The sequence below is a fragment of the Anarrhichthys ocellatus genome, unplaced genomic scaffold, assembly GCF_004355925.1.
Source record: "Anarrhichthys ocellatus isolate YVR2014 unplaced genomic scaffold, GSC_Weel_1.0 scaffold1, whole genome shotgun sequence".
Lineage (NCBI taxonomy): Eukaryota > Metazoa > Chordata > Actinopteri > Perciformes > Anarhichadidae > Anarrhichthys > Anarrhichthys ocellatus.
Genome location: NW_022280031.1, coordinates 15,819,835 through 15,841,952, shown reverse-complemented (window position 1 = coordinate 15,841,952; position 22,118 = coordinate 15,819,835). Strand labels below are relative to the sequence as shown.

General features: G+C 42.0%; 1 protein-coding gene across 3 annotated transcripts in view; it reads right to left on the bottom strand.

The window, feature by feature from the left end:
• The window catches only part of cntn4 (contactin 4), a 135,634-nt gene that overhangs the window by 51,946 nt on the left and 61,570 nt on the right, over nt 1–22,118 (bottom strand). For all 3 annotated transcript variants that reach the window (XM_031849939.1, XM_031849957.1, XM_031849948.1), the window contains exons 6-8: nt 7,298–7,501; nt 4,069–4,171; nt 2,569–2,753 (exon numbers count right to left, since the gene is read on the bottom strand). In XM_031849939.1, the coding sequence (XP_031705799.1) occupies nt 2,569–2,753; nt 4,069–4,171; nt 7,298–7,501 (492 nt within the window). The remainder of the gene's footprint in view (nt 1–2,568; nt 2,754–4,068; nt 4,172–7,297; nt 7,502–22,118) is intronic.

Here is a 22,118-nt window from a genome sequence, read left to right as displayed (position 1 = left end):
GGGGAACTGACCTGTCACAGCTTCACATTTACTTCCCCCCTCCGAGTGATATCGACATCAACAAGGGAGCAAAAGCACATTTCATTTATTTTTCTTCCCCTCGAGCGTTTCTGTCAGAGATGGAAATTTAACAAGAGTCCTCGTCTTTGGCTTGAGTGGTAGTTGAACACTGCTTCCAATACAGACTCATGAAGAAAGACGGTGGCCAATTGGACCCAAACTGAAGAGAACTTCTGTTGCATGAAGATACAATGAATCTAATTTCACCGCGAGTTTGAATGTGAATGTGATTGAAGCTCCTCAAGCTTCGGTGCAATTATTAAATTCCTGTCTCGGTTTTAGTCGAGACGAGAAGGAAACATTTTAAATTGAAAATGCAGCTCCTTCATATCCAAAAGACACTCAGACCCCCCATTCCTACTGCATTAGTGGGACTCACGGCTACATTATAAAGTGTGAGAAGGCTTTAAAGTGACCACGGTGCCACCGCAAAGTAACACCTTCATCTCTCCCATTTCTTACACAAAGCCCGGCTCACTGCAGCGGGCTTGGATGCACAAGAGATACCCTTATCGATTCCCCCATTGGCTTACACTGCTGACGAATGTCTCAAAGGCTTAATTCAAAGGGAGTTCAAAATAAGATTACTGATTTTTATCACCTGGCAGCAGACAGCAGGAGAGAGAGAGAGAGAGAGAGAGAGAGGGAGGGAGAAACTGACAAAACACATCAAAAATGAGAGAGGAGCCACAGCTCAGAGGGACAAATCAAGCCTTGGTGGATCACAGCGTGCTCCCGGGCTGTTGGGAGTGAGTGAGGCGAAGGGCTTCCAGGACTGTTGTAAATCATGGCAAATTGTTTAATGCCTCAAATGAGTTATGTTTGACGGCTGACACAGCACGACCCGAAGGGGGGAGAATCAGAGGGAGGCAAGCGGAGGGCAATCGAGGTGGGAGGAAAATCCACAGATTGTACAGAGAGCGAGCTAACAGCTTGGACAGATCAGTCCTGGTCATATTGTCCTGAACATATGCATTGTTTCATTCATGTCATTGGCGATTATGGACAGTTACCAAGAGAGGTAAACGGTTACAGTGTATGGCTGTTTTAAACTTTATGGTCAGGAGGGTCGCTAACTTTGATTATTTACGGTGTGGATCGACAAACATTATTCATGATTCTCTCTGTTCTCCCTGAGCTTCAGTCTAGTCACAAAGTATATGACCGTTATATTCCACTATCAAAGTTTAACTCGAAGATACTCGGCCTGCGTCTCAATTCCATAACACATCACAGAGCAAAGGTTTTGTTTCAACATCTGGGGACAAATATCAGGCGAAAGCTTCAGACATTCCCCTACCTGTCAGCCAATGAAACGCTAGCATGCTAGCTCGTCTTAGAGACATAGCCTTTGGGAGAGCACATGGGAAATATGACATCACTCCGAAGATAAGGCAAACTAGTTTGCTCAAATATTGGGAGGGACAATTCTGTCCTCCTAAAGTATTATATACCGATATTATAATACATTATCATATGTCCATATGCAAACCTACCGCCTTGGTCCTAATCCTGATGACATATTATTTGCAGTTAGTAAACAAGAAAGGAGTAGAACCAACTATAATACTTGACATCTCGTGAATTTGCTAATTTTTCTAGTTTTTCAGGACTTGTTTACCACTGTTGTGCTATCTAGAGAATTTATACATATATATATACATATACATATATATATACATATACACATATACACATATACACATGTACATATACATATATACATATATATACATGTATACATACATATATACATATATATATATATACATGTATACATATATACATACATATATATATATACTTAGCTCTAAATTGGGATGTTTAGTTGAATCTAATAGATATATTAATAAATACCCACTTTAGACAGGACATCTTTACTGTCAAAAGCAGATTAAGCTTTCCATCAAAAATTAGTTTTTATTTTTTCTGTGTAATATTTGTCATTTTGTAAGAGCAGATTATTTTTCTGACTCTTTGCTTTGGAATGGAGTGGCAGTAGATTTCATGACTTCTCGTACCTGAACTCAATAGGTGTAACTACTGGAGGGACCATGAGCAACAATGACTGGAACTACGAACCCCCTTCTGGTCGTTCCAGATGCTGCAGCGCAGATTATGTCCCTGACATATGTGCCACAGGCCTGTGTATAGTACATCTACCAGCTTTAAACTCCAGTCAAGTTGGACGTCAATCATGATGCCATCTGGTGGTACCCAATACAGGGCTCACCAACAAGGTCGTGTCCAAGGGCTCAGCATCATCCCCATCACTCCTTTAATCTGGATCAAAATATTAGAGGCATCATGGCTGACAGCCTTTAATCATTTTGATGTGCTGTTAAAACCAGCCTACCTCCTCGTGCGTGCCACACGAGCCTCTGCCGATCGCCGCCGACTGCTTTATAAGAGCAGTTGTGTCCGCTTTCTGCTGAATTTTAGTCTGAGCAGGTCTGACAGATGTGGTTGCACGCTGGTCAAATATTCATGCGTGTCAGGTTCACCTACCGTAGAAAGAGAGCTTCCCTTTCACCGTGTTCAATCCCCTGGAGTTTTCCGCCACACACTCGTACGTGCCGGCGTCCTCCTGCTGGAAGTATGGGATTTCCAGGACGCCGCTGGCTTTCCTCATGTCCACTTTCCTGGGGAAGGGTACACCGTCCACTCTCCTCCAGCTTATAGATGGCACCGGGCTGTGAGAAGAGGCATGGAGGAGTGTAACCATCTGAAGTCACAGCTTTACAATTTCCTGCTCATTGGTAAACTAAATCATCAACATGTGCAATTCAAATCCCTAAATATCTCTACAAACTCAAAAACATTTTTAGAATTCTAGTTCTATATTGATTATTGTTTGCCAAAGAATTGAATCGGCTAAAAGCGAACTGTAAATACATTTACCAAACATGTCCTCATACCTTGATGGAGCAGAATTAAAGCTGAATCAAAGACAGTATAAAGTTAAAAAGTATTTTAAAAAATGCAGAAACCACCAAAAATGTATTCGAATCCAGAAGTGTCTTAAACCTGCATTCTTTCTAATGGCCATCAGGGGGCGCCTCCTCTGGTTGTATAGAAGTCTATGAGAAAATGACTACTTCTCACTCGACTTATTACCTCAGTAAACACTGTAAACATGAGGTTATTGTTGTTGAGATTAATGAGTTTAAATGATGGTCCCATTTAGAGTAAAATAGACAGTAAAGCAGGGTATGCTTTGAGGCATTGTGACGTACAACTTTAACCCTTTCATGTGTTCTTGTTCATTGTTTGGTTGTACTTCGCTCCTCTCTCTCGTGTCACTTCTGGTCGCAAAAAAAACAAGACGGCGATAGCCAAAATGCCGAACTCAAGGTTTTTATAACGCCAGTCCATAAACCAATGGGGGACATCCTGACGACTAAGTCCACTTCTTACATACAGTCTATGCTTGAAACTAATTAATATCAGACAAAAGGCTTTCTTTATACACACAATCTGATTTTAACTCACAGACCCTTAATTATTTGAGATAACATCCCAAATGTCCCTTAATTTGCAAGATTAAGGAGAGATTAACCTTCAGATAGGTCATAAAAATCATTAATAATTAATGCAACAGCAGGCTGAGGAGCTCAACATGTAGGGCTTTACTTTGATTCTTAACAACCCAAAATATCTTCTTTTTTTTTACATGATAGTTGTAACTATTCCATATGTAACATTCATAAGTAATGTTTAAGGTGTACAGTTAAGGGCTATTTAGTAATCTAACGTTTAGCATATTATTCTAGTCCTTCACTTTGGCTACATCGTCTTACAAATCCAGGTATTTTAACTGATGTTTACACTACAACACGTGCATTCTAATTTCTCATATGTGCAACTTGAAACACATGAGGGATTGCAGAAAAGCGGCGAGAAACATGAAATATATATATATATATATATCCCAGCACTCTTCTGGTAATATTTTTTCTTTTATATGCGATTGAGCATGCTGAGCCTGACACTGAGGAGTGGGCTTACTTTCCCAGAGCGAAGCATTCCAGCTTCACAGTGGATCCTTTGGCAACATGAACGACCTCTGGAAACTGAACTTCAATCTTTGGCTCGTATTCACCCATCACACCTGAAAGAGAAATGCAAATGAGCGTCAGTGTTCGTGCAAAGAGAAAAGAAAAAGTTGTATTTCTGATTTGAAACTCCAGCTTAACAACAACAAGAAATAAAAGACTGGAAATATAAACACTAGCTGTGGCTTCTGCTGTTGCTACACAGCTTCTGAAAACCTTTCTTCTAGTACAGCCACAAACTGAAATGTTTTTCAACTTCCAACACTGCAATCTGAGCAGCGCAAAAAAAATGCTCTGCTCTCAGCGCCGTCACAGAATGCTCCCCCATTGAAAATAATGAGAAAACGAAGGCGAAACACAGATCTCCAGCGGACGTGCAACACGCTGATGTTGAATGGAAAAAACAACAACAAAACCAACATCTTTGAGAATTCACAGATGGTTTGAGCTTTTACATCCAGATGAGTTTCATCTTGTTGTATAGTGCTAACAGCTATGAACCAGAAAACAGGCCAATAAAATCCCCCTGGGTACCGCCACTGTGTCTACAAAGCATCCCATTCACTGTCGGCGAAGAGGCTCTGGTGGATTATAATATTGCTGCTGTGCATGCTAAAAAAAAAATCTCTCTGAATAAAGCAGAAGAAGGGAATGTGGGCTCTCTGGTGTTCTAGCTTTGGGAGAGACTTATTCATGAATCAAGACTGGAGTGTCTGACAGCACGTGCGTATTTTTGTCTCCCCCTCAAATCACACTAAGGTAAATTATATCAATGTATTTATAATGGGTGTCATTTCATTTCTCCTCGCGGTGCCAAAGCCGGGGTGCACGACATCGTATTTCGAAGCCCTCTCGTAACAATAGATTTTCCCCCCGTTGCTGTAATTCAGGGCTGTGTCGCACAAATAGCTCTCGAGATGGAGGAAACAGGCCAATTTCATCTCGTTGATTTGGTGAGGCATGTGTTATCAGGATGGCTCCCCGAGTGACTGTGAAAGCTAATTCAGATCCTTATCACAACTGTCTCATACTGGAATGTAACCACAGCACTATCACCCATTTTAGGCAGACAGGTGGAAGTGGACGGGTAATTGTCTCATACCATAACCTTTTGTAGGGGACACCTGTTTAATGTGCCCCCCCCCACCATCCTCCCCCCACCATCCTCCCCCTACCTGAGCGCCCCCGTGACCGTGGTGGAGCTGACGTTTTGCTGCTACACCTGCTGCCTCGGTGAAATAAAGGTATAATGAAAAAAGAAAGGAGGGAAGCAGGTGGGGAAAGCGTTCAGGAATTGGGTGAAAAAAAGAAATCTCTCAAATCAGGCCAGCAATTCACAATCCTGTCTGGTAATATGTTTCTGAAATTACTTCTACATTTATTCTTGAATTAAAGTCTATATAACATATGATGGGTCATCAATGCTCAAAGAATGTCGTCAACCCAATTGGCCTTTTGTATGTAAACCATTCAGAAGCTGAACACACAAAATATCATCCTCGAGGTTTGTATCATCTTAATTTGGATCAGTAGACCAATAAAATGACTTTAATAATGGAATCATTATAATTATAATCTTCAACATATCATATTGAATTTGATTCTAAGATATTTATATGTTCCTCAAATGTATAACTCCTGTCTCTTTGCGTTGGATAAACAATGTGTTGACTGTGAAAACAACTTGTCTTTTCTTATCTCGGTAGGAGTGTTCTCGACCAGTCGTAAAATGTTCTCTTACCTCAGAGAAGAGCAAAAATAAAATACTGGTGAATCCAGAAATCAGTGGGTACTAACAAGCTAAGAACACATCATGAATATGAACAACAAAATAAAAAGACATTTTCTCTTTTATCACTTACTGCATGAAGCCCAATTTTGTGTTAATGTCAGACACTAGATTTTGCTAGTTGTCATGTAACCGCCTTAACTTTTCTTTTTCTTTCTTTCTCTCTTTCTTTTCAAAATCAGCCTCTGGTCCCCAATATCGCAAGCTGAGCGCTATATTACTACAGCTCATAACGTAGTGGCAATATTTATTTGTTTTTGACTCATTAAACTCATTAACTCTTTAAACAATGAATTGATGCTTGGCAACACAGGGTCAGGACTGGTATTAATAGACCAGTGAAATGGTTGACAAAAACATTAGAAATACTTTTTGTGTTATAAACTGCTTATACATGTTTAATGAGGGGCATTAAAATAAAGTGTTACCACTAATACTAATAGTATTAGTAATGGCTCCCAAGAAAAAGGCCTCACAAGGCTGTTTGATAAGAACTAGTGTTCCCTCCTGGGAGTCTGTTGGTATTGCATCAGAGCTGCTGTACTTAATTAACCCAAAGACATTTCAAGTGAACTTTACATTTAGCTTCATATTTCTTGCATTGCATTATACAGTATATGGTAAGGAACACCCTTCTAGGACAGAAGCCTACAATCAGATTACTTGCTGACAGTGACCTTTCCTCTGGCTGGCCTTGATAAGGCCTTGATAAGGCCAGCCTAAAGCATCAGAACCACATGTTAAAGGACATTCTAAAATTAGCAGAGAAGGAGATAATTGCCCTTTGAATTTCATTTGTATTCTTTGAAAACCATTTATTCTACTTTCAGGTATATACCAACAGAGCAAGTTCGGCTTTTTTGTTTATCACAACCCAAGACCCGACCAAATTCTCAGCACTGCTATAGAATATCAACCATTTGATTCAAGTGCAGGATGGAGAAGTTGTTGTTTTTCTGTGCTAATAAAAGTAATGAAGAAAAACACCATCCAAAGACATCATGACAGTGGCAAGAGTTAAATGTATAGCTTAGTAGGAGAGTAGTATATAAACTGAGGTAGAGGTGTATCTCAGATCTCCCTGTAACCAAACATGGAGATCTAATGGAGGATTTACTGTGTGCCGATACAGATTAAAGATATATAGGCAAAATCTGGGAAAGCTAAATCATCTGGAAAACCATGGATTTGATTAATCCAACTCAGTACGATGAAGAGGCAACATTTGCATCCAGATTAACGCCCCAATAAGAAGATACTGTAATTAGCAGATTCTATAACAATGCGGCCCAGTTAACCAGGACACGCTTCCATCAGTCTTGTGTGCTGTGGTTGTCAGTGTTTGTTTCGCAGGTGGTTTAGTGCAAGTAACGTGTTCAAAAGCAGAGCTCACCGTCACTGCGGAGCACCAGTGGAGTGAGCGGACCCTGGACTCGGGTCTTTGTGACGGTGTTGGTCACCACGCAGGTGTAGTTGCCGACATCTGAGGGCTCCACCTTGGCGACGTACAGGTTCCCCGTCTCCTGCGAGATGAAACGGCGAGTATCCTGCTTCACAAACGTCGGGTACTCGTTAAAGATCCAGGAAAACATGAGATCTGTGGAGGAAGACGGAGAGAGAGGATTCTCACATTAAATGAGACTCAGGGAAACCGAGGTTGGGGGGGGGGGGGGGTCTGAGATACTTCGGTTGCGGCAGAAGTGGTGGCTTGTGATAATTTCTCCTGAGGGGAGCAAAAAAAATGGTGACAAAGTTATATCACGCTAAGGTGAAAATTGATAGCAGGATCAGTGTGAGGTTGCAAACAAATTGAATTATACTGAATTATCTGGAGTCTCTTCAAATGACCATTTTTCATGTTGATGAGGTTTGCATGCTGAACTAGGGAATTGGGAGACAAAGGGGTCTGTGTTGTCATGACTGATTACAGATCCAACTAGAGTTGACAGAGATACAGTGGAAACTGCTTATAAGGATCAAAAAGCCTGGGACAGAATCATTCCTATACAAATGTTCTTTCAACAATTCGCTTGTAGCTCATTTTTGGTCTTTCCGAACATGAAAACAAATGGAAAAGCCTCGTCTGCGTTCTGGCTGGCTACCCGAGGCTCATGCTGACTGCATATTGAAATGGTGACGGAAAAAAAGAATGCTATGTTCTCTCAATGAGAAACGGATGTGAACAAGGATAGCACATGTGGTTTAAGCCTCCCTGGTCAACTGGATTGGTAATGCCTGGTCACTCTGCCGATACACTAACTCTATGCCACCGCAGTACGGGCAGCAAATTCAGACACTACGGTGACAGAACCGGCTAAAAAATGGCAAAGTCTCACCCCAAGCGAGCCCTTGGTTGAGGAAATAGGCACAAGAATCGACGGCAAGCCGGTAAATGGCAAAGCTGTCGGTTTCATTACTTTATATTCATGTAGTAAATATACTAACGTCAATGAGATGGCAATCTGCATGAGCACTAAAGAAAACAATGGGTTATAATAATCAATTTGACCTGGACAGACAGACTTACTACTGTAAGTAGTTTCCATAGTAGTTTCTAATAAAGGCATAGTAGCTAGCATTCACAACAAATGATAACCAATGAATGAACAGATAAATAAATTGAGATTACATTTACATGAATATGTAACATAATATCACTATCATATCATTGTCTACCACAGCCACACCACATGCTAGCCAGCTAACAGGTAAACTCAGAGCAGTTTATTCTGGTGACTAGCGAGCTAAAGCTTGTTACTTCCATCACTCGCTCCAAACTCTTCAAATTTGACAAGAGTTGTACGGACACGCTGATGCCATTACAGTCATGATGCTAAATGTTTTGTATTTATGGGAGAGCCGGTGTTTTCTGGAATGATATCTCAACCGTCTTAGAGGCACCAAACGGGCGACTTATCACTAACAGGAAGTGGGGCATCACGTTGGCAAGTACCTGTCAGACTGTTGAAATGAATAACACATTGCTGGAGTATAAATGTCAACCTTTCCCCCAATGCCCCATCATTGTGTTGGGAGTATTTAAATGAGCCGGACACACATTTTGACGTCTTGATAGACACGCACAAAAAGCTTTCCTTCTTCCTTTGCAAGACAGAAGAGTAAGTTTATGCAGTTATCTGGTTCATTAGGCTTCCATCATGAGATGCTTTTAAGAAAGTGAACAAATTATTAAAATCAAAGGCCTGTCGTTGAGAATTTGATAAATGAATGATAGCTTTGTAATTACTATGTAACAACAATTAATGACTGACTGCTACAGTGGATTAAATTACGTAATTATGGGACTCCATTAACTTGGTCGATAAGCCAATTCAGTGTGAACCAGTGTTTAAATTGAAACAAATGTAGGGCAAAATGTGAACAATGCAGGGTTTTTAGGAGCACAATGTAACGAATACGCATTTCACAAAAACCCGCTTTAAATCACTGCCATCATTGACATCACTGTCACGCTCACTAGTGCCATAACTCAACTGCAGACACCATCTCTTGATCTCGCATGCAGAGACGTAAGAAATGCGATGCAGAAATAATCGCGCAGTATCTGAGAAAACAATACCGAACCTCATATGAGCATCATTTCACAAATGCAAACACAAGATGTGCTCCGCATATGTGAAGTGAGAGAAACACTGTATGTTTGTCATGTCCCATTTTTCATAATGTATGCCTGTATTTGTTGGAGAAGTGGATACAGTATATCAGTAACCTCTAGGGGTTATTAAGAGATCTACTCCTGGATAAGTTCTTTACATTATTAAAGTAAATGAATCAAACCTGAACGTTGAGACGTGATCTGCTGCTCTGGAAGTTTTGCAGAGAGCCTAACTGACAGGCGTGCACTATTTCTCCTGATTAAATCATACCATTTGCTAGCGGACCAGCAATTAAACAAAAGAGTCTTGGAGGAACCCCTCTTGTCTACCCTTGCTGCTTGGTGGCCATTTATCACAGCATGATCCCACACTCCCCTGCTGGCCGAGAGGAGATGGTACCGCACTCTACGGGAAGCGGTGAAGGTGGCCCGATCGACACCATTTGCAGGCTCAGGCTCGGGGTTTTTGGCTGCTGCGCGTGCCGAGCTGAGCGCAGAGCGATGGCACAGCAGAGGTCCGCGGGGACAAGGGATACCTCAAGGCAGGATAAGGCATGTTGTTTGTGTTTGTTTCCTCTCCAGCTCTTTCGGTCCACGGCTGCACCTGCTCTCGTTTCTATGCTTAAAACCCGCATGACTACATGGCACAACATGAGCCGCAGAACCCCGCAGAGAGTGGAAACATAATGAGATGTCTCCCGCAGCTGGCCGAGCAGTCTTCAAAAAATCATCCAGGGCATTGATTTTATGGGTTACACAATGCTCCCTGACATAAGAAAGGGACATCTCAAAGACAAAGTGGGGAGGGAATCCAGCTGCCCTGAGTGTATTATGACTCCTGCCATGGCAACAGATAATGAGACTTATTTGTATTATGATGACAGCAGCACAAATTAACAATTTAGGTTGTTTTAAACTATAGTCTGATGTTGCAAAGGTCTTTTCAAATCTGACAATATACAATGATTTTGATTTGGCACTTTGTAAAATGCACCTCTAGCCTCTATGGCTCCTTCTGCTCTGTCAAAAAGAAAAGAAAAAGATTTTCTTTTCCCTAAACATGATCCATTGTAGTGAGGTTTGCAAAACTCCCTCAAGAGTTCTTTGTGGTTTCCCTCCAGGTTAAAGAGCCCTTTGCATAAGTCACAATGAATAAAGCTGCTTCACTCACAAAAGGAGGCAGAGGAGCAGCTTCAAAGGACAGGCCTCACTGAATATTCAAAGACTGGAACAAGTCGCGCAAGTCAAACATGCCCGTCTCCTTTTGCGGTTAAGATCACGCCCAGACTGATTTGAGATCGTTTAAAGATGGAGCACCGGGACAAAGACGGTGGGCAGTATTCCCAAAGTAGGTCTATCATCCTTTATGACAGCCCAGAAAGGGAAAGACTCTATCAGCTTGGGGGGCACCTGTGGATGGACGCGCATACGTGTGTATGCTGTCAGCCGAACTGCTGCTCTGCAGTGTGAGCAGGTAGTTTCATGAAGACCAGTTCGAATGAATAAATACATTCTTAAACCAGAAGGGCGACTCCTGCTTCGAATAATACCAGCCAATTGAATGGCCGTTATCAGCCTCATAGATATGGGTTAGATGGGGCCTGCAACACCTAGTAGGCTCAGAAGACAGTTATCATTTATTGACATTGTTGATCACTAATGTATGCAGGATGAATGCTCAGAGCTACAGTCCAAATCGAAGACATCTCTAATTTGTTGCGGAGGTTTCTCCAGCTTCGTAAATATGGCATCATGGAAGCCAACATCAAAAAGACGAGCACCGCTTCTCCCTCAAACTGTTGATTTAAGGTAGATAAACAAAATGCAGCGTGTGTGACAACTGAACAAAGTCACTGTGAAGCGGAGCAACTGCAGTAAATGATTGCGACCGTGTTGACTGGCAGGCCCCGTGTGTATGTTACAGTCAGTGACGTCAGCCAGCCATGTCTTGTAATGTGATTAATTTCAACAGAGTACAGACCCTGGCCTGCTTCTCTTCGTCCTGCTGCAGCTCTAGGGCACAGCCAGCCACTGAAACTCCCTGGAGGGGGAGGGGTCTCGGCCCCTACTGCTTAAAGCATACATATTCATTTGGACACATACTATAATCATGAAGAGCAACAAAAAATATCTGTTTTTGCCAAACAAACAAAGCAGCCATCTGTCAATACAAAAGGACGTCTGCGGTTTTACTGTTGCATCAGAGGTTGTTGGCACCATGATGTCATCAGCATCAGCTGCCTCATCATTTCATATTAATAATACATGTAAGGGCACACTGACAACAAGATGCATTTTGTAATCAACCAATTACAAATCAGCCAAACAACACGGTGGCGGACACCACGGGTGGAAAAGCCCCAAAAGTCAACTGAGAAAAACAAACTCACAATTCGATGGAATTAGGATCTACACTTTAGCCGATTTGCGAGAGCGTCTTGGAAAAGGCTGCCTCTATGCACAAAAACACCCCCCACCTCTTCAGATAAACTACCGTCGCCCTGTGTTGTGTTGCTGAGTGCAGTGCTCCCATGTCTGCTCCAGGCTCCACGAATCTGTCCTACCGTTTCCTCTACAGGACCGGACAGGATGCACATGCTCTGTGTTCTCAAAGCCTCGGGTGGGAGCAACACACAAGTGATTTCAGTCTTGAGTGCCCCTTAAAGGTCTTTCCCCATTAGAAAATAGAGGTCGGCGGCATTAGGTCCGCGCCTAAACACAGTGATCGTGTAGCACAAAAGAGCACGGCTGGGTCACGCTGGCAGCCCATTAAATGCGGCCGGCTTTGAACGAGACAGGAACTGACAGGCGCTCAGCATCCCCTCGCTGCCTCTGATCCACGGTGGCAGACAGGAGGTTGAACTGGACCGCACGTTTGAGAGAAAACACACATTTTGGAGTTGTGTCGTGGTTTAGAAAATACGACTCGTATTGCGACCAGGTTGGGATAATCCATTCCCCCTTCCTTTGAGTCTGCAGATAGTAATTACCATATATTTCTGGCAGGCTCTGACATTGGCCTGTCAGATGGAGAGTGAGTGTGTGGATGGCGCATGGAGGCAGCACGCCGCTCTGCCTTTGTGCTGGGATCAGGACTGGCAGGGTGTGTCATGCCTGATCTGCACTGAGGCTGTTCTTTATAGTCTCTCCTCTGTCGACTGTAAGAGCAGGTAGGATTGCTGATGACACGGGTCACATTAGAAGACATACAGTACTGTGCTCCTTTTACTAAGGTGACGCAGGTACCGTAACGGAGCAGCACAGTTAACGTTAACGGAGGTTGCATGGAGTTTCATTAGGATGCGTTCATGCTCTTTCGGTTGGAACAAAACAAGATGGTGACAACCAAAACGCAAGTTCGCGACGACCAAAACTCGAGACTTCAAAACTATTATCCAAAAATCAATGGGTGTAGTCACAGTGACTACGTCCATTTCTTCTATACAGCTTATTATCCCAACACTAGATCAATGTGTGTATTGATCCGTTTTTATATTTTACCATGGTATCGATTCTATCGTGGTTTCGACTACAACATTTCTGGTATCATTCCTTCTGATCAGAGGTTTTAGAGGCCAATACCTCTACTTTTATTAGATTCAAGTTGCTGTTCACTTTGCTTTTACAGACAGTCACACAGTTTATGCAAAGTTATAGTCCCTGGGGCGAATTTTACAAAAGGATTGCTGCTTTTACGGCCACTAATCCTGCACAAGACGAAAAGAAGCCGTGTTATTCTCAAAGCACCCATAAAGGGTGAGATGCACTGCTGAGCAAATAACGTCTCGGTGCTCCTGTGCTTTAAATGAGCTAATATGTAGATATGAGTGACATTGGCGATGAAGAGCTCTAACACTATGATCTTGTGTACTTGTCTACTTGTGTAACATGGCGGTGACACCAACAGACATCAGCAGAAGTCACATGACTGCAAGGCATTTATAGAGATTTTTCCGACGATTTGTTATCATGTCAAACTAACCATTAAAACCAAAACAAGTAGAGCAGCAGTGAAGTCAAAATTGGAACAATGATAGCCAAAACAAAAGTCAAAGTCAAAGTAAAAGTTAATTACAATCTGTCTATCACTGGCACTTTAACCTTCGATGTGTAGTGGCAACTGTAAATGACTTTAAAATAGATCACAATGAACACAACAGAGACTCATCCGAGTGTTACAAAGTGGCTTGCATCATTCTTTCAACAGCGAAGAATGAGCGCGCTGGGACTTATGGGACAACATGAATCCTCAATGGTCCTGCACTCATGAGACAGCTGCTTACAGGGGTACAGCTACTGTTCTGCTGCAGGTGGAGGAAAAATATACTTTTTAACAACAGCGACAATAAACACACTTTGAGACACCTTGCCACCTTGGATTTTACAAAAATAATCAGCACATGAAAAAATTATATAAATAACCACAATTTGTAGATTTAAAGTAAACCCTAGTGATGATTGCAGCTAATAGGTGTCCTTTGTATTCCAGAAACTTGATCACTCCTTGTGCAGCAGAAGATGCAGTGATATGCACACAGAGGAAGAGGTAATTACTCCACAACATCTTTACATAGCAAATAGCCATTTGCTGCTATATTGATGCTCTGAATGTCAACCTGCTTGGTTCAGATTGTACAATCCCCCTTTGCACCAGGAGTAATATAGCTGTACACACTAGCCAGCGATTGGGGGGGGGGGGGGGCTCTGGACTTAACTCAAAAACTGCAGACCTGTGCTCTGCTAAGCAAGGTGCTGTGGACCGAGCTGTCATGTTTTCCACAATTGTTATTTTCCCCTTGCACAGCAGGTGACAGCGCATTTCTTTTGGGATGAAATCCCCTGCGGGCACCGGGGGATTTGTGTTTATGCAGCGGGGGAGCCTGAGGACATGATGTGTGACTGCAGCCCGGCCAGAGAGGACGGACGGACGGACGGACGGGGGGGGGGGGGAGGAGAAAACAGGAGCGTCTGAATTTCTGTACTGAACATACATCAGATGTACACGTACATGTGAACAGCACAGCACAGAACCTTCACCCACACATCCCTTGCACCCACCCACCCACCCACACACCAAATGCAACAGCAGCAGCTCTGTGTACTGTGAACCTTAAGGGGCTTAAAAAGAGATTGAGGAGGCATGTCACTCACACACGTCTTCTGGGAAAACACGCGCTCAGACACTCAGACTCCTCCGTGACCTTTTTCATACGTGATTAGAAACTCCAATCAGGTCAGAGTGTCACTTCCTGAAAACACACCATATCCCCATTTCACGCTGCTGTCATGTTGCCGGCTGCTTGTCACTGAAGTTTCTCTTCACTGTGAGGTAACTGAGTCACATTACGTCAAAACTGTGAGGGGGGATTTGGAAGAAAAAAGAAGGCTCTGTGTGTTCGGCATGGATGGAGTGACAGTGACATGTGATATGAATCCAGAGAGCTGACGTCCCCATACAGATGAAGAGGAGAGGGGAAATATGACTGTATGCAGGGTTGTGAAAGGAGATTACTCATGGAGATTGTGAAATGTGTCGTCTGCTAATCAGGTTAAATGCGGAATAATCCCTGACGGGTGAAAAAAACAAAAAACTGCTAAATATGAGTCACATATACAGTATCATCAACAAACACCACTGGAGTAAACAGGTCCTTCCTCTCAGTGCCTCTTTGTGTTGTTACCTTCGTCTCACAGTGGCTTCAAAAAGCATCTCTTACATTTTTGGATTTGACATTAAAGATTCCAATTTTCCTGACAACAAAAATCAATGTTGTCTTGTTCTCTTTTTTAAAATATGATAGATTTGTGTTTATTTTCATCATGTCTAAAGATTAAAAAAGGGTAGAAAACCAAAAAGAAATACGCATTAAAACTTTGAACTCTGAATATTAAGAAACTAAGTTGTGACTACCACATCTGTGGGTTGTGAAAACTGATTTTTCTCACGAACTTGATAAACTCGAGCACACTCAAGGCATGAACAGAAACCATATGGGGATTTTCCACTTCTGTGAAATATGGCTCTTAAATTATCCATTGCAATTCCATTTTTAATAAATGTTTATATGATAATTATGACCATTTTCAAGCTTCAAAATAAAGACACTAGTTTTGTTCTTTTCTTTTCAGGCCCTGAAAAAATCCAACATCTTTTCAGTGACATAAAATATACCCGATTTCGTGCTTTGCAGTTATCGTATATATCTGGATTGTTGTGTGTATTTTCACTCCCCCTCTGTATGTGTTGTGATCTGAGCTACTCCAGGCAGAGATACATGCTTGTAGTGCATGTTATTGCATGTTAGCGTGCCCCACCAGGGGATGCTCTGCACTGTGCTCATATGGCGACTACAGCTCATAACGCTGTCCCGATGGAAGCGTAGCATCCGCACTCCAGTTCACCCACAGGTAAACACTGCTAGCTCTGTCAGCAAACTAGTGCCGTAGTTTGCGCTGTTAGCACTGTTAGCACTGTTAGCTGCGAGCCGCCGGCTCAGCCATCAACATGTTGAGAGCCGTGTGGAGGCAAAAGGTATGCTGTGAATTTCAAATTGACCACGTTTAAACATCGTTCTTTAATGGAAACTAATCTATGATAAACTTAAAATCAAAGTAAATGTGGATAGTCACAAGTTGTAAACACAATACTGATGTCGGCAGACAAATATCATCGGGCTATAATATGCAGGGCTACAGGTTATGGGTGGAGAGAAGGTGCCATATTCACTGTCACATGTCACTGTGTCGTTTTTTTACTTTAATTTATGGTTTTGGTTAATAGGTCAGTTTTTGTTTAATGTTGCTATAGATACAGCACAGTGACACCTAAAGACTAACATGCCTAACGATACAGTACACATGCCCGCACTCATTGAACACACACTTATGCGATGTGTGCTCTCCAACTAGCAGCACACCATCCACACTCATCGCTCCGCGCTCTTTCTTATGGCCAACGCGTCCTTCTGCATGGACGAGGCCCATGCGGCATTCAGCGGGCAGGGCAGCTGTTTGCCATGCATAATGTCTCCTCCGAGAGCCCCCTGTGGCAGGTGGAGACCCTCCAGAGCCTCGGGCATACACAGAGGTTTCCCCCACTACGGTGGGGTCTGCCAACATATGGTGCTGAATAGGGATGCGCAGAGGTTTTACCTTGAACGTGCCACCCACATGCAGAACTTGATTAAAATGAAATGACGTCCTCGCGAGGGAGGGAAGGTGGCCTGGAAGTCATTATTGTCCTGTTATTGGCTGTCAGGCTGCTGATGCCACACTGAGATATCTCCTGTATGTCAAAGGAATGTCATAAAAAGACTATGACTGCAGATGAATCTACATATGAAAGATATTCTCCAAGTCTAAGCATGCAAAAGAGCACTACAAGCCCTGAATATGTATCACCATCTTTCTTTTTTCCAGGTCTTATTTTCTCATATACAGTTCGGTGTATTCAGGGTTTGGGGCAGAGTTGCTACGCTTTATTGTATCCACTCAAAGCAACCTGATGCAACGAGAAACATGAAATCTTCTCTATTCAGAAGCAGAGAAATTGGCTCATAAAAATAATCGTGTTATGGCCGTCACCCATATCACGACAGTGTTATTTACAACAACTTTACAACACAAACTTTTACATTTATTTTGATCAATTGTAAATCGTCAGGAGAGGAAACGTCTTCTCCAATAGCCCTTAGAGTAAAGAACATTGCATTTCATGAATATGAAATTGTATTCCATTATCACCATCACTTTGTATTCCCTGTTAGGCAGGCTGCAGGTTTCCTCACATCCTGAGTGCATTCTCTCATATCATGGTGTTGTAGTTGGCTTAGTCCTCATTAGTCATCTTGTTTCAATGAATTTATGTGAAAACATACTCCGATGCCTATCTCCTGACCAACGCAGTCACCAGGAGATAATGTTGGCGCTGTATGTTTTTGCAGACTCAGGATACGTTAAATGTGGACGTATTAGTATATCGAGCAAATATGGAAAGTTACGCGGTATGAAAGTTACGCGATATGAAAGTTACGTGATATGAAAGTTACGTGATATGAAAGTTACGTGATATGAAAGTTACGTGATATGAAAGTTACGTGATATGAAAACAAGTCCAACAAGCAAGGGAGTCCGTGGGTGGATGGGTCAAACAATCATGTTCTAATGTTGTGTTGTTACGTTACTTTTGAACACAAACCATAATGTTATTTCTAACCTTAACCAAGTAATTTTGTTGCCTTAACCTAACCAATCTTTTCACAACGTTAACCTCGTGGCATTGTGCGTTTTATGTTCAGAAACGTCGACATTTTTAGAGAAGTTCAATGTCAACATTTTCACTGCTACTGACTGGCCAAACGGATTTGCAATAAAATAAAAAAACAACTGAGATTGATGACCGAGCTGCTTCCTGAATTTGTGCCCCTGGTAAAGCATGAGGAAAAGGATTATTTTACTCTGGCAGCCGGTGAGTAGTGTCCAATCCATTAAACTGTTTCCAATCATAAAAGCCGTGAAGTTTAACTTACTGCGATCATACGTGAAGTTTAAGAGTGTGCATGTTAGAAATGTATATATATCCTAGTCCTCCGAACATCTCCAGGCTAACATGAAGAGCTGCATATATTAGCAAAATCGACTTGATCTGCCAATCAAATGCAGATTGATTTGAAAAGTCCACATTTCTTTATGGCGTATAAACAATGTAACTGACAAAAATTGCAATGCAGAACAAGGAAGTGAATGCAGTGCCATTCGATGTGATGGAAAAGAGCCTGATCATTGATATATTTTACAGTAATGAAGTGAAACCACTGGCTAAACAATAGAACATAGCTGTTATGCTTTTCTTAACAAATCATAAGAAAAAGATCAAACTAACAATGTGTTTCTTTCTTCCCAAACCTATTTGTTGCTCTCAGCCCCAAGCCCTTCCTTTCCTACAGAAGACATAACTCTTTAAAAAACAGGTCAAAAATGCATTGTGTCATTTTTCAAAAAGCCACAGTAATTAGCTAAAACAGTGGGGCACTGCAGTTTGTTGCAAACATTCCTCAAACAGGAGGAAATGGTGCATTTATTAGGGACTATTTTCAGCAGTGGATTGATACACATTTGATGCATTCCTGAGTATTTACAGCAGCAGGACGGGATTGAGCCAAAAATAAACTACAGTGTGTGTTCATGGGGATGAAGGAACATGGTCCTCATATCATTCAAACTACTGTATATTTTAAAGGGCAAAAGGAGCATTTGTATCATACCACAGACATTTCTGAAATCAACCACTAAAAACAATAATAGAACGTAAAAAATGCAGTAAGTGTACATGAAAAAAAAAAGATCAGGCAGATTGACTGATCACTAATAATATATTTGTGACATCTAACAGGTCGCAGCCTGTCATCCACAAGCAGTAGACACACAGGGAGAGCCGTCACGTATAATTGGGTTTAGGAAGACGCTTGCTTATTCAATGCATTTCATGCCACTCATTTCCTTTCCAGGACAAGTTAATTGAAACTAATTCACAACATGAAATTAAATTTAAATTTGCTGACTAAGCTTTCAAGGCAATCCCTTTGATTTCACCGTGACGTGGAGGAAACAAACACGCGTTGCCAGGTTACCGGCAGTATTCCCTGCTGAAAGGCAGATGCAAAGTGCCATTTTAGATGTAACAAAGGCAACATGTCAGGTCAACAAAGAGGACCGGTACTGGCGAAACACTTAGGTCTTTGCCTGCGGATTGATTGCTTTTCATTGTTGCCAGTTTGAATACAAACCCAACCGGCGGCTTGGCTGAACGTGTATTTGTGTTGGTGTTTAGTGCCAACAGCCTGGTGTGGTGAAGCCTGTTGATTTGCTGTCTGTTGTTTACTGTTTCATTTCCCCTGGTGAGGGAGTGGATACATGTAACCGACGCTGAATATGTTGCTTTTGAATGTGGTTGCTCTTCGTGCCAGAATTGTATCATGTGTCTTTGTCTTAAAAATGGAGGCAGACATGCTTTAACATAATGTCAAAAGCAATATTTTCACCGTTTCATGTCAGGGCTTTGGGGCAAGACTAACAACCGTGAATTGGAGTCACACATAGACACACTGTTTACTGCATCTACTCAAGAGCAAGAAGGACCACGACAACAACCGAGTGGTTTATCCAGCTGAATGACACACTGATAGTAGCTTCTACTGAAGCTGAGAGATGCAACTGCTAATTGACAGCTTGTAATGCCGCTGTATATTAGTGAGTAGACAAGTGTCTTGAGGGGGCTTTTCATGTGCCTGAAGATGCCTGTCATGTTGGAATTATTTCCCCATTGTTCAAAAAAACAAACTTTAATTGGATTACCTCAGCACAAATTGTCAGATGTGAAACCAGTCAGCGAAGCAACTGTTCACACCATAGATAACAATCGAATACAGGCATGTAAGCCCGACCACTTGCAAATAAATCTGATGTTGCCAGATTGCCGCAGAGCCTGGCAAGCTTTCGCCAGGTAAAAGCCCAAAAGGATACGAGCCCCGAACAATTACAGTCAGTTACAGGCGAGCAGCATTTTCACCACAGCGGACCTGTGCATGAATCCGTTTGGTGGCTGTCAATTGAGGGAATGAAATTCCAGCAGCTGTTGCATTTGGAAGATCCAATAAGAGAAGAGAAGAAGCAACGAAAGGACACATCTGCTGCAATTATACAGAAAATATGAAAAGATGTTGCAGAAAAATGAGGGCTGAGTCCAAAATGACTCAGCTACTCACTATATGGTGGAGTCTGTTGTGCTGTCCGAATGTATAGTGAGAACTATCATACCCTGTATAGTGGACTCAAAGTATCCCATAATGCATTGTGAAAAGTAGTCTACAGATGGTCACTAATGGAGGAGTATATACCATCATGCATTGCACTGAAGGAAAAATGGCAGACGAGCGAGAGGAGAGAGAGCAGCGCGGAAACAAAACATTTAATGTGAGCAGAGAAACGCATCACAAACACAAAACAACCACAAAGTCCATTTTTTTTTTAAAAATCAATTTGGGAAAACATGCTTATCGGCCCCTCACAGACATTAACAAAGTATACCGTTTTACTCCTTTCATCCTTACCTTTCAGAATAAAAGCCCTAGACATATACACGGCATCAGTGTTTACTTAAATTTCCTTCCGTTTCAATAAGAAGCAACTCAACAAAATAGCTCACAATATGTGTCCGTTACAAAAAAATGTCTGTGGTCTGTTATTATTTTGGATGGTCCACCAGCCGACGTTGATCTGGCACATTTAGTTAATGGCACAGATGAAAATGAGTGTCGATGAGCTCACTATATAGTCCTCTATGTGGAACTCCCTGGACAGTGAGAAGGGTGAACGAATGAGTGATTTCAGACACAACCTATGTTTGAACTCGGAATTTTAGCTTCATATAGGCCGCATGGCACATCCAATAGCTGTCCATTTAGCTATGCTCAACCAAGTTAATCCTGGCTCTCTCTTCGCATTTCGAACTGATACGAGATTACCAAGCTCCTCCTCTAACTCTAGGCAAGGAAGCAAATTAGCATATTATTTGTATGTTATTATACCTTATATAATTCATCCAGGGCATTGCCTGCCTTTAGGTTGCGAACAAATACTGATGAATACATAGGACTGCATAATACTTCAATTCGGCTGACATTGAAATGAGGGAGAAAAGTAAAGCCCCAATCAAAGCAGAATTAGCTGCAGGCTCCTGTGAGCAAAGCTGATCACACCACACAAGCAATGAAAGAATCACTTCAGTCCCTCGTAGTGCCAGATGCAAGGTCTTGATCACCAAATCAAAGGTGCCATTGAACCAGCTGGACCTTCAACATCCCCGACCCAATGCAGCAGTAGCTGCATTTACATTCATTTGTCAAATTGGTCAAATTTTAAGCAAACTTTTGAAATGCGATGTAGGTGCGTTTCCATCAACTGATTTGGAGTGAAAACACTTGTCTACAGCGTGATTTGGTCAGAAGTTGGCGCTTCTGGCTGTAGTCTGCCAGTAAACAGAGTAGAAGAAGTAGCGGTTGCAAACTGGAAACAACGAAAAGCCAGCTTGACCATGTAACTCGTGTACAATAGAAAAATGGAGAGGTCTTCAGGAATAAGCTTCAACTGGTCAAGTTTGAACTCTTCTTTCAAGTCAGCTGGTGTTGGCCTTGTTTCACGCTTTCCGGAGACAAGGACAAGCTTTTGCCCGTTACCGGGACATCGCATAAAATGCCGATTCATGTGAGGTAAATGTCCGCTACGTGAGAAGTTATTTGACGAAGTCATTTCCATAATCCATTTAGTGCTTCATCTTTTGTTCATCAAAGGCAAAAAACCTCCGTTTTTTCTCTACGTCAAGCAGATGTAAAGACTTTTTTTGTGCATTGAGGAAGTTTTATAGAATTCAGCTGATTCCATTCAGCTTTTCTAATGTGCTACTTCAAAATGCACAGACTAATATGTGAATAGAAATACGGCTAGTGAGAGCTTCACATTACAAACATTTGAACACGTGGCAAACATAACATCATTCACTTTTGGCTTTCTGTCAAGCAGCTAATTCCCAGTGTGTGCTTAT